The sequence below is a fragment of the Poecilia formosa genome, unplaced genomic scaffold, assembly GCF_000485575.1.
Source record: "Poecilia formosa unplaced genomic scaffold, Poecilia_formosa-5.1.2 Scaffold3, whole genome shotgun sequence".
Taxonomy (NCBI): Eukaryota; Metazoa; Chordata; class Actinopteri; order Cyprinodontiformes; family Poeciliidae; genus Poecilia; species Poecilia formosa.
The window spans coordinates 796,441-810,108 of record NW_006799942.1 but is presented as its reverse complement, the minus strand read 5'-3'; the positions used below and the strand labels follow the sequence as shown (position 1 = coordinate 810,108).

At 38.9% G+C, this 13,668-nt stretch overlaps 1 protein-coding gene across 7 annotated transcripts in view; it reads left to right on the top strand.

Annotated features, from left to right (window-relative positions):
* LOC103138915 (actin-binding LIM protein 3-like) overlaps nucleotides 1-13,668 on the top strand; it is a 45,294-nt gene that overhangs the window by 1,526 nt on the left and 30,100 nt on the right. For 6 of the 7 annotated variants that reach the window (XM_016672312.1, XM_007553310.2, XM_007553319.2 and 3 more), the window contains 2 exons: nucleotides 1,502-1,669; nucleotides 13,145-13,328. In XM_016672312.1, the coding sequence (XP_016527798.1) occupies nucleotides 1,502-1,669; nucleotides 13,145-13,328 (352 nt within the window). Of the gene's footprint in view, nucleotides 1-1,501; nucleotides 1,670-6,901; nucleotides 7,054-13,144; nucleotides 13,329-13,668 lie in introns of those variants that run through there. The other variant, XM_007553345.2, reaches the window with a different exon arrangement.

Sequence of the window (13,668 nt, the reverse complement as noted above, 5' to 3'; positions counted from 1 at the left end):
TTTGCAGCCGATCACAGGTGGCTCAGATCTTTCTCTGTCTGTTGTTCCAACTCTCATGCTACCATCTGGCTGCACAACCAAAGCCAGCGTCTGTGATACACACCCACAGCCTCACACATTTCTGGAGGAAACATTTTTGTCCTACTTTTACCTTTTTTTCTTCCCCGTCCTGTAAACATGCACACACCCACAGCTTGTGCTCTGTGTACCCCTTTCCTGCTGTCATCAGCTTAACCTGCCTGCATGTTGTGTTTACTGCGATTGCATAATGCAGCAGCATTAAGTGTAATGGAATTGAATGGAGCTTAATTTCTGTCTCGGAGTGTTGCACAGTGATTCATGCACTACTACAAGTGTGCATCTTGAACTTTCTGTGGTATTGCAGTCGTATACTTTAAGATGTTTCACTGAGATTTTCCAATAGGCCAACACAAAAGTGGAAGTTTTGAAACACTGTTAAAAATAACAATCAGCAAACTAAACTTTTTGGGCAAAGCAATATGTGGCAGCAAAAATATCACTGCACATCTTCCTAATAAACCAACATTTTGAAACATAGATATCATGCTTTGGGGATGCGTCTGTTCAGGAGGGAAATAATCTGGAATAAAACATGTTAGTCTGCAAAAGAATTGGGGCAGAGATTCACCTCCCAGAAGGACAGCAACCCCAAACCTACAACCAGGAAGTTTAAATCAAATCATAGTCAAGTGCAAGAATGACCCAGTCAAAGCCCAGACCTAAATCCAACTGACAATGTTGATTCAGAAGGACTGAACAAAATTGCAAGTTCATTTGTTAAACATTTGGAAATTGTCTGTCTGTTTCCCTGTGCTGTACAATTCTGCCTTATTTTACAATTCATCACATAGAATCAATTTGCTGCTTCCTCTTTAATTTGCTGTTACTTTACCTGGCAGAGACAGACATAACCTCTTATGTTGGCTTTAATTCTGACATAAAGCTGTTGGCTTTAATTCTGACATAAAGAACTGACACTTTTCACCCCTTAATTTCTCTCAGTCAGGCTGCTACGTGGTGATTAAAGCTTGTAAGTCTTGCTGATCTCCCGTTTACAGTAACAGACTTTTCGGTTGATACCGTTAGTTAAGAAGCCGACTTCTAAGCTGTCTGTGCAAACCTGCAGCCAGCCATGCACTGGATTATTTCATGACTGCTCGTCATCCTGCAGATTTTGTTTTCTCCGTCATTTTGATGGCAGGTTTGTTAAGCCTGCTGAGCTCCATACAATGCTATTTAATTTTCATTTTATTCTTTGAATGACTCTGTTCCTTGCAGTTTAATCTTGGAAGATGAACCAAATGAGCAATTTCCTAATTTATTAGCTACAGGTTTTGTAATCAAACAACTACACCCTCTACATGTCTTTATTGCACTTTGAGTTGTTTGAGATCAGTTAAACAAAGAAGAAAGGAGTAGCATGAAAATTACGATAAGTTGCATGTTTTTACTCCTTCCCTCTTCTCCTATCTCCCTCCAGTTAAGTTCCAGTCAGGCCTCTATGGAGGAAACCACAGCAGTAGCAGCTCTACTCTCTCCAGCAGAGCAAATTCACCAATCACGTGTGAGCGTTGTCGGGAGGCTTGCTGTGGAGAAGTGGTGCGTGTGAAAAACATGCACTTCCATGTTCACTGCTTCACCTGCCAAGGTAAAAAATCCTGATCTTCTGTACATATGTTGCTTCTCTCTCACTGACTGAAAGGTTTCATACTTGCTTACTTTCTCTGTTGGACTGGTTCATGGCTTTCCATTTGTAAAATCACACCCCAACTCAGTTTGCATGATTAAATATTAAATTATTGCCAGTACTCAGACAAGAAGGAACCACCATAATTAGATCCATATTAGTGTCTGTGCTCAATAAAATACAGAGCATATCTAACTACAACTATGCCAGAGTTGAAACTTGGCATTCAAAACAGCATGAAATGTAATACATTGAAAAGAAGCATCACAAACAATAAAACATATGGGCCGAGGTTTCTGGAGGACATTCCAGTAAAGTCCAATAGCCTGAAAAACATTTTATCTTTGACATTTTTATTTATATCTAGAAAAGTTTTTTTGTAGAACTGAATGCAACAATAATCTTATAAAACTAAGAATTCAAGTTATTCACAGCAGAAAAAAGGTTGCACAAATCAAACCTGTGCCCCCAGAACCTTTGGAGGCACAGTAGAGGATGATTCAGTCCAGATTTGATCAGTCGTGGTGCTGTCCCCTGAGGAAATGATGCTCTGGGTGCTGAGCCGTATCAAAGAGCCTCTGATTGCATTCCAAAGCACTTCTTCTGAGAAACCCATCACCTCAACCATTACAGGCTGTTGATGCACAGGAAGTCAATTAAATAAGAGCACAGGGACAGAAGCTGCCTCAGGAATCACCAAGCTTTTTGTTTGTGATTACAGTTGTTCTCTTTTACTGCAATATGTAGTAAAAGAAGCAAAATAAAAGGCAATCTTTGAAGATAATCTGTTAGATTCTTCAAAAGACTTCAGACTGCAGTGGAGATTCACCACTACACCAGATTCACAGGTTTTAGGCTCAGATCTTGTGGGACAATTAATTAAAACTGATGCTCACAGAGTGTTTTCATTTAATCTACCAATTGAACTATCTTTCAAACTAGAATGTGCAAAAGTTTCAATCTATTGTTACCACAAGAGTCATAAGTATACAAAATATTAACTCAGTGAGGTAAAATACACGAGTACAATATACACAATTTTTGTTTCAAAACCCATGTATCATTTTATTTACTCTGTACAATTATGTTCTTCATTTTCTGTGTCTATTGTATGAAATCCAAGTAAAATATAATAAAGCTTGTTGTAACATGCCAAAATGTGAAAAAATTCAAGGGTTATGAAATCTTTTGATGTCATTAATTCTTTATTTTCATTGCACTTCCCTCCAATAAAATCGCTTATTGCCAGTTACTGTAAAGGTTCCCGAAAAGCTCCTGTGACATATTATGAGTATAATTTACCAATAATGTCATAATAAAAATGTAATACAGATCAATAACCTCCACAAAAAATACAATTTGTGAGCATAATTGTATTTTTTATGTTTGTTTTTCCTTGGTTAAGCTAAACAGATGGGGCCAAATACAGTAAAAGAGGCCTGGAGTCAGCAGCCAGCTTTGCAGTTCAGTCAGCAGGTTTTCACCCTGTAGTCAGACTCCAACCAGCTAACCTTCCTTCTAAAGGCTGGGACCTTCGCAGTCCCAAAGCGTGCTGCAAGACAACACAGCTTTCTCCATTTGATCTGCAGCGAACATCGCCTCACTGCTCTCGGTTACAAAGCACCAAAGAAGGGGGGAGTTTCTATTTTTACATAAAACACCAGATTTCTTCTCAAGCAGCGCTGCTCACTGGGGTTTTAAAAAATAATCAGAGCTGAATATGATTCCTTTGGTTGCTTGTTTGGAGTAGGAATGGAGTTGTCTAATTGAGTGTTTGCTCATTGGATGCTTTGTTCCTTGTGATAGGAAACAGAGCAGGTTTATTGAGCAAAGTGGCCTTCTTTTGATATCAAAGTGTTTATCTTTATGGACACTTGATCTTGTTGATGACAACAGGCTAGTGGAGTTGGCTGAGTGGGAGTCAGATGATGAAATGGACAAGAATGAAATTGTCAATAAACAGACGTCTCTGTTTTTGTTCCTTATTATATTTTCCTCTACTTTGTCTCTTTTTTGTGTCTCACATTTTCAGCTTTTGCTTTGGATTTCAGTTACAATGCTCTTTGTTTTCTTTTTCTGTAAACAGCATGATTATATTTTACACTATTTTGCCAACAAAGAGGGAGGAAATGGTGTTAAAGTGGAATTTTAGGGGATTTATTTATCTGTTAATTTTGTGACTGAACTGTTTATTGGACAAATCCTGAAACAGGCTCAAAACGTCCTGACAGCTGCTGACACCTCACTGATTGTATTTCTTTGCTCCACAGATTTGCTCCACAGATTTAAGTGCTCTATAAATAAAGCTGATATGCTACAATATGGTAAATTAAAAACGGATGGCTTAGTATTTTTAGGTGGGGTTGTGTGAAGCTGTAATTAGTAGTCAGCATCCTACCTGCAAAAAACAGCTATCTGAATACTAATGGAAAACACCAGATCAACTGCGCTTCATGGTTGGAACGGGGTTTGGATCCCAGTTTGGGATCTTTCTGCATGTAGTTTGCATGTTGCCTGCATAGCTTCTCTCTGGGGACTCGTTTCCACCCACCGTTCAAAAACATCACTTTAGGTTTATTGTTACCTCTAGTTGCAAAGGGCTGTACTGTATATTCAGTGAAATCTAAACAGCACCTCTTTTTCCACATTTGATAAACTAAAAATGTTAATTTGACTCTGAAGATTACTTCATTTGTTTAGGCTTCTTCTTTCATTCATTCATCTAGACAATGTAAATTGACTGGAGGGCATAAAAGTATTCTCCTCTGCGTTGATGTTAAAGGAAGAGAGAGTGACAGGAAGGCAGATGTGTGTTAGATGAACAGATCAATAACCTCATTGATACCTCCCTTGGGTCCTTCTGTCTGATCCCTTTACTTTGCTGTCTGCTTCTCTTTCACATCACATTTGATGCCCTTTTACCATCCTGATCACTTTAATCTCTCCCCTGACTCCCATCCTCCTTTTCTTATCTTTTATGTTCCACTTGTACCTCATCCTTATGTCTGCAATAATCCTGTCTTCTTATGTGGGAATACAGATAACTGCTCAGATTTCTACTGTGTATAGAGTTGTTTTATAGTGCAAAGTATGAGAAGCTGGAACCCCGCCCCAGTGTTTGAGCTGCAAATCCCCTGCATTATAAGGAAAAGATAAATCAAATGCTTATTTTTTTTTAAGTTTGTCCAAAATATAACCAATTTTCAGCACAAAATTACCTTTTTATATTAATGTTTTCTAACCCATACGGACAAACGAGACTCCAAGAGTAAACTGTAAAGCATCAACTGTTTGAGTCAGCCCTGTTTTGCACAGTGGTTCAGTGTTTGTGTGCAGTTTTACTTTTATCTTGATAATCAATTAGATAAAATTAGAGAGACTAAACATTTATTATCAGTAATTTAGGAATTCTTAAGTTTGCCAGACAGATTTTCTACCACATTTCGTTCATTCATGACTCAAATTATGTGGCTGAGGTCACCAAAAGCATGGAAATATTTTTTAGTTTTGATATAGGGTTTCATAAATCACATTAGCATTATCCTATGACCATTTTTGCAGCCACATTTGCAACAGGTTTTGCTAGAAAATGTCCAGTCTGTTTTGTTTTGAATTTTTTAAAAATGACTCCATTGACTCTTCCTTCTGTAAGAGCTGATTTTCTTTTATAGCCTCAGCCAATTTGTTCTGGCGATAAACCAATGAAATTGATTTACTGTCTTCGAAATCAGTTTTGTATTGACCTAACTGAGGCACTTAAGTCAAATAAGCTAATCTTTACTGGTAACAAATACCAAAGTATTCAGATATTTTGCTGTTTTTGGTAAGTGAAGTGAAAACATAAGTGAGAAAATGGATGGGAGGACGTTGTGAAAACATTTTTAATTAAAGGGAAGTCAGGAAAACATACAGAAAGATTTTTAGATTGTTGGGTCTACTGATATATAGAGTTAGTTGAATTTAGTAATCCGGAATAGTAACACTTCTGAGGCTGGTTCACAGTTCAGGTGATATTTAGTTTTGGAGGGTCAGTCAATCCGAGTTGTCAGAATTTTTCATTAACAAATGGATTTTAGTGGGTGAGGGCTGGTCTGGACAAGAAAACCAAATATACCAGAGATCCCTCCAGAGAGGCCAAGTCTGAACAGCTCTCCCTTTTTCCCCCACTTTCCTGCACATTTTAATCATTTTCCGCTTAGACAATGATGTGTGAAAGCTTTGAGCTGGATGAGAAATGATGATGTGGATTTAGCCTCAATTCTCAAGTGAGCATTGACAGCAGTAGGAGGAAACAGACCTTTTAGTATACTTAGTAGACTTGTTTACATCAGGTTTAATAAAAATAAATCATCACGCATTATGTTTGAAATCCACTGAAGCTGGAACTGTTGACTTTCTTGCATATCATGCGTGTCTTGTGGTGAGACAGCATATGAATTGTTTTGCGCACAAGAGCATGAAACATTGTTTTAGTAGCTAGTGCGTCTTCAGAGAGCTTTAGTCCCAAGCAAGCAAATAAAGGTCAGACTGGCATTTCAAAGTTGTGTGGAAGCAGTTGTTCTATGTTTGGGATGTTGTCCTAGTTTTTATTGCCTGTTAAAAACATTTGATATGAAAGTATGTAGCATATAAAGATCAATAAGTTTATTTTAGATTAAATTGCACAACTAAATATTTAGTAAACCATAAGGCTAAAATTACAAAACGTTTCATACAAGTGACTCATATTTTTAAATATAAATAAGTTCACATAGAATTATATTTTTGATAGTAATTTAAGTTAATTAATAGACTTCTAACTCTTTTTGAAGTCATCCTAATGTGACTCCCTGGTGAGTGTCCCAGAACTTCTTGGAAATAGCCACAATAGAGCTGTATTTTGACAATTAAAAAAATAAAAAAATAGAAAACTAACGATAGTGAAAGACATGAATGTACAATGCATTTTTTTAATAGTTTTATAGTTTTTTTAATGTGCTTTAAAACATATATGTGCTTTAAAACATATATTTATGGTAACTAACCCATATAAAATGAGGGTGCCTCTTTAAGAAAACAGAGGTTAGGAAAGCCGGATAGTCTGCCTAACTAATCAGAGCTTTTATATTCCATTGTGTTTGGCCAATCAGAATGCAGACTGTCGCTGTAAGCCCCGCCTTTCTTCTCCGTGTCTGCAGCATTGTTGTGTGTAGTTGAGAACTGACATGAGGAAGATACTGCTGATCTGTGCAGTGTGACCGTCTGTGTAGTTTCAGATGGAAAATGTACTGGATACAAACTTGTGACAAAGTTTTTCAAATAGTTTTGCCGTTTATCAGCCGACTTCTGAGATGGAAGAAGCTAAAGTGAGTAGACAGACCGGAGTTTCAGTTTTTCTGCCGATTTTAAAGAGCACTTCTAAAAGCAACATCGCTAGCCTCGTTAGCTTTTATTTATTACGGGTTCCCTGAAAGATCGTCCCGTATTCCTTTCAGCCGAAGGCGATGTCTAAAAATATAGTAAATGGTTATTTTATTCACGGTGAAATGTCATATTACTGTGGTAAAAAACAAACCAAACAAACAAAAAACATGCATTGTTATGTAATCTAGCGGTCCTCGTGTTCGGAGTCACCATGAGATCGGTGAGCGTATTCTAGGTTTTTATTCTGTTAAACACATTGTTGATGAATAATAATTTGAATTATTTAGTTTTTCAAATATAAACTTTTACTGAATTTGGGTAAAATTTAATGTTTAATGTTAATGTTTATCAAAAAGTGAATCGATAACACAGTTAAATACTTGAATAATTTAACAAATCAATGTGAAATATGATGTCTACAAAAACCTAATGGATTCTAGGTAGAACTGCTTCATAGAAAATGTATGAATATATTTTTTGGTATGCTTAATTGGTCTTGAGGTGGATTCCTTCTGTGTGTTTGATAGTGGATTGGAACTGAATTTGATACAGATTAGATCTCAGGTTAACAGGGTGCACCCAAAAGATTTAAATCTGAAAGCTAGCACTTGGCTATACGAAAGAGGATTAGGGCCACTGAAAAATAAAAGTCAGAATTCTGACTTTAATCTCAGAATTCTGAAATTAAAGTAATTAATTCTGAGACTTTTGAATGACTGACACTTAGTAAAACACAACCAGGATGATGTGGCTTTTCATTCAGGATTAGTGGAATAAGACACCTCGGCTGTACAATCTCAATGTGTAAACACAGTTAAACTTAGCATCATGTCCTACCTAGCTGTGTGAAATTGCAGTTAATGGTTTTCAGCTAGAATTCTAAGTTTTAGGAGTAATAATCCTTCAGAAAATGGGGGATGTGCCGTAACCTGGAATAAAGAGCCATTGTGTTTCTCAACTTTTATTAAGTTTAATTTTATTTAAATGTCTTCTATTGTCGCTCTTTTGTTATTTATTAGTATTTATATTCCCATTCTGTACGCAGTCTCATTGATTTTTACGCCTTAATCATCTGAACTATAATATGATGTTAAGGCTTTGTTCTAATAAAGTTGCCTTACTGCAAAACTATACAAATTCAGATACATTGTCTACTGTTATTAAAGTCTTTTTGGATTTTCACATATATCAGCTTATGAAGCCATTAAATGTTTTTATTAGGGTTGTGAAACTGTTTCTATTTAATATATATTCCATAATAGTTTTGGCCCCAGGCCTGACTGGAGCTACATCGAACCCACTCGGCTTTACTGTGCAGTGTTTCTCCTGCAGTCTCACCCTCCGTCTCAGCCTCTTAACACTCCGGCTTGGATCGGCTCAGATCCATTCACTCCACTGGGTTTAGAGCACATTAGCTTAATTACAGAATGGACACTCCATTCACTGCCAGACATCTTGATCCGTTGGCTGCCTTTCAGATGTCTAACCTATAGTTTAATTCAGGTCGTATCATCGTCCCACTGTTTATACTGATGCATAGGCCTTAATTTCCTGTTCCTGCATGCTGCTGATTATGTTACTCTGACAGATAAATGGTGTGCTGACTTCTGCAGAGCTCAAGGGGAAAATGATGATAGAGATTTTATTCATTCACATTATGATTACTGTTGAATTAATATGCATAAAACTCATGCAGAGCGTCGGAAAAATATGCATGCTCTTAAGCTTTCCTCATTTTATTGTGTTCCATTCAATAATTTCAGTTTTTTATTTGGATTTTATGAAATGGCTAAATACAAAGCAGAGCATAGTTGTGAAGTCGAAGGAAATTAATGCATTTTTTTTTTAATCTGAGAACAGTGGCATACATTTCTAATGAGGTTGTATTAGAAAAGGAATACAAGCTGGGTTTTATTTCAGAATAAAACAAGCTCATTTAGAATCAGCTGCATTTAGACATCACCTGGAGTCAGATCTGGAGTGCTTTTTAATTCACCATCCAATAATGGAAAGATTATGCACAATTATTAACCTACTAAGACATGACAATCCATCCAAATTCACAAAAAGGAGAAAATAAATCTGAGAAGCAGCCTAGATTATCATGGTAACTCTGGAGAGGCTGCTGAGATTCATAACTCAGTTAGGAGAATGTCACCACATGCTAGCCAATGTCAAAACAACAAGGTAATGGTTTGTAACTATTGCAACCAGTGACAGTTTAAAAGTTCATTGGCTCTTTCTGCAGTTAGGTTGCGTGCGCATCCGTTGTCAGTAAAAAAATCCATCAGACAAGCCCGCTCTGAATATCAAATTAAACTGTATCATCACAATATAACTTTAAAGGCAGAATTCTGACATCACCAGCGATTATATAAGCTCCTCACAGCGATCTACTTTCATCACAACCTATTAGCAGCCGTTGTTGATATGTTTCTCTTGAGAATTTACTTAGCAGTTCACAGTTAGATTTTCAACTTTGTTTGGTGGACATTTCTTTTGGAGATTGACATCAAATTTAACGTGAAATCTTTAGAGTTTCTAGACAAGTGATTTATCTTATAACCTGAAACAAACAAAAGTTACAATGCAGTCTGACCCTAGAGTCGAAGAAGTTGCATTTGACGACATCGAAAGGGAATTACAAATACCCAGGAAACCCAAGCGCAAGTCTGATTTGCAGTCTGGTTGGAGCTGCACGCACTTGAGGAGCTAAAGATGTCTGCTGAAAATATTGAACAGCAGGACGCTTCACTGGTGATTGAAAATGAATCGATTGCCAAAGCACAGGAGACGGTGGATCAAAAGAGGGACAAACAGCCACCTGAGAGTGAGTCCAATGAGGACATTTAAAACCTGGTCAGAGGAACACGTCCCCTTTGACCAAGAGATTTCTGCAGGAAATATTTAAAAGCAGAACGATTCACTGGTCAGTGAAGAAGAGTCCACCGCTAGAGTGCAGGAGATACGTGATACAGCAGAGAAGGAACAGCCCTCTAAGTCTGTGGAATAGCCACCAACAATGAGGCCTAACAAAAAGAAAATCTCATGCTCTGAAATGGTAGGGACACAGGTAAAATGACAAGAGAGATTAAAACGCACTCTTTTTTTCTTCAACGCTTTGTTGGCGACTGCCAGGTGACATCCGGGTTGGTCTCCAGATCAAATTGCTGTCTGATTGCTGCCAGTTGTGCCATGGTCTTGTCTATGGCGTAATATTTGTCCACGGTGGTCACGTCGTGGCACTTGGTCTGGCTTATTTCTTTCCTTCCGGCTGGTGTCAGGTGATCTCGGGCCTTGGAAAATAGGAATCTTTTCAACATTTCATTATTCTGTTCTGTTTAAAAAATGGAAAAAGTAAGATAACTACAAGTCGGTAAAAGTAGGGGTGCCTGGCACCCCCATGTCTGACCACGCCTTCTGCAGTGGTGTGAGGATACGCCGGAGCTTCTGGTAGTTCTCACCAAAGACCACAAGATCAGTTGTGGGGTTCAACTTAGCCCGTATCCTCAGCCACTCTTCAAACTAGCCAAACTCCACTATGGTCAGGTACACCTTCACAGACCCAAAAGTATGGTTCGTTTTGTGCTCCTTGACCTGTAATGAGAAGGAAAGGGGTTTGGTGCCTGCTATTTTCAGGTGCTGCGAAATGGCAGGTACTGAATATCGTTCCACTTACGTTGATGAGAAAACCCTGATTTCCGACCGTTGCATTGGTTCTGGCTTCACTAACCTTCTCGATGGTCATATTCCGAAGTACACATGTCCTGTGTCCATAGACACAGGACAAGTAGAGGCTGAGGAGGCCAAAGAACTTGTGGATCACTTCTTTTGAAGTGTCTGTTTCCATTTGGTCTGAAAAGAGGAAAATTGCAGAAAACGCATTGAAAAACCTGGAATGATTATCAATGCAAGGAACTTGAGATGACACAAGACGTCCCAAGGACTCTTGGGATTTCATTCCTGCAGATATTCCTGCAGGTCCTAAGGTGTTTCTTTGCGATAAGCTTCTTTGTTTTTGCCCTCTTAACCGCAATTTGGCGCATCACCACACGCCTCCTGAGACGGGAGAGTAATGCGGAGAGGGCACGGAGGACTCTGATGACTGTCTTTCTCAGAACCCTGGATGTTGCTGTTGGGGTGTCCTTAAAGTATCCCATGAACTTGTTGACATTGACAAGATAGAGTTTTACAGTGGTTACCACTTTGCCCTTCTTAAGCAGGAATTCTCGCCACCTGCTCAGAAAAAAATGGTATAACTTCAATAAGAAAACACAAAAATTAGCTAACATGCATTAGAGAGACACTTACTGGTACATTCATTTTCTTGATATTCATCAATATCGTCCAGTTCGCTGTTATGTTCCTCCCATTTGCAACAAATGAGAGGAACTGCATGATCCGGGCCATCTTGGACTTCTGGTTTTCAAGATGTTTTTTCCCCCCACAGGAGCCCTTTAGGGACTCCCAGTAGCCCTCAATGTATTGCACTGCATAAAAAAGGATTAAGGTAAGGTAATTTTATTTATATAGCACAATTTGAAACGCCTGGAGGCTTCTTTGTCACAACACCTGACTGAATTAGTACAAGTCCCGTTCCACCACAAGTCAGGACTGCTGCAGCTAATGTCAGGCCCCACCCCGGGATTCGGGCACCAGAACCCAGGCAGGGGCTTCTGACATTAGGTGGAACGCCTGGATGCTTCTTTATGTCAATACCTGAGTGAATTAGCACAAGTCCTATCTTGTTCCCCTGGTAAGGCCGGTTTTACAAAACCAGGGGTGGCAGGCCCCACTACCGGATTGGGGCACCAGAACCCCGCATGGACCTCTGCCGGACCTCCCCCTGGAGCTCCAGGACCAACCCATGGTTCTCCAGGACTTGAGTTCAACATTGACATTTGGAAGCATCACCCAATGACTTTATGTCACAACACTTCAATCACTGCAATAATACAAGTCCAATTTCGTGCCCCTGGTAAGGCAGGTTCTCCAGAACCAGGGGGCAACCATGGACCTAAGCTACCCAGGTGTGGGTGTGCTTAATTTCCAGAAAATACAACTAATTTCAGGAGATGGGCTAAGGTCCCTCTAACTTGACCACATATTGGTCTGGATCAGTTTAAACACCTTAACCATTCAGCAGATCTGAGGCATTCACAATGTTAGCACAACTGGACCAGAAACAATCATTTGGCTGAGGGATCCTGTTTTTGCTAAATAAAAGTCATAAATCATGCTGTCACCAGACAGTAAACACACAGTGTGCACTTTCCTCTTAAACTGTCACACAACACTGCCTGCACCAATGCATATAAATGTATGTACTTTTTGTAAACACAGAAAGTGTTTATGGTGGTCACACTTTATATAAAATGCTAGAAAGTGGACATCTTCTGGAGTCTTTGTCATTTCTGCCTGTTTATTACCTAATCCGGCATATCGGGCCAGTCAGCAGGTTTTAGGACATTACACATTTAATGACAATCTCACCATCTAAGGCAGTGTTTCCCAACCCTGGTCCTCAAGGCACACTGACCTGCATGTTTTAGATGTTCCCCTGCTTCTACACACCCCATTCAGATGTTTGCAATTCAGCAAAACCCTGTTAATCAGCCAACAATTGAAATCATATGTGCTGAAGTAGGGCAACATCTAAAACATGCAGGTCAGTGTGCCTTGAGGACCAGGGTTGGGAAACACTGATCTAAGGTGTATAAAATATTTTAATCTGCCCATTCTCCTATGACAACCAGGGTATATTTTTTATTTTAGATCAGCTGGATGGGAAAAGAGGAAGAACAAAACGCAATCAGATCAACATTATTGCTGATTTAGTGTAAAACTGAAGCTTTAAGATAAAAAAATTTACAAAAATGTTGATTTTGCGCATTTTTAAATCCCTCTGGTATCATTCATCTTTCATTTGATGCCCTGGATAATTAATTGCATGTATTTCTTCCTTTTCTTCCCATCAATGTTTCTGAAAAAAAACAAAAAAAACACTGGGGTTTTGTGTTTTTGTTTGGTCAGTGTGCGGCTGTGACTTGGTGCACTCTGGTTTCTTCCATCATTCTGGTGAGTACATCTGTACTGAGGACTACCAGCGCCTGTATGGGACCCAGTGTGACAGCTGTGACCAGTACATCACCGGAGAGGTGGTCTCTGCCATGGGGAGGACGTATCACCCACACTGTTTTGTCTGCAGTGTCTGCAGGTAGGGCCAAGCTACTGTTTTACAAAGCAGACAAGCAAGAACCAATGGAAACATAAGCCTTACCACCTTGAAGAAAGTATAATTTTGTCTGACAAAACCTAGTCTTATCTTGCAAATCACCACTTTAAAGAAATGCAACAGCAAAGATATGAAAAGAAATGGTGGTGTCAAGAATTTTCATTTTACTTGGTGAAGTGAAATGTTGCTTTACATACATTTCTGCATTTCCGAGAGCTGTTACCTAATCAGATATACTCCTAGTGTCATGTGCAACTTGTTAGTTTGAAAACAACAGCAACGGCTAAGCATAACAAAGAGGACCACATAGTGTGCAAAGATG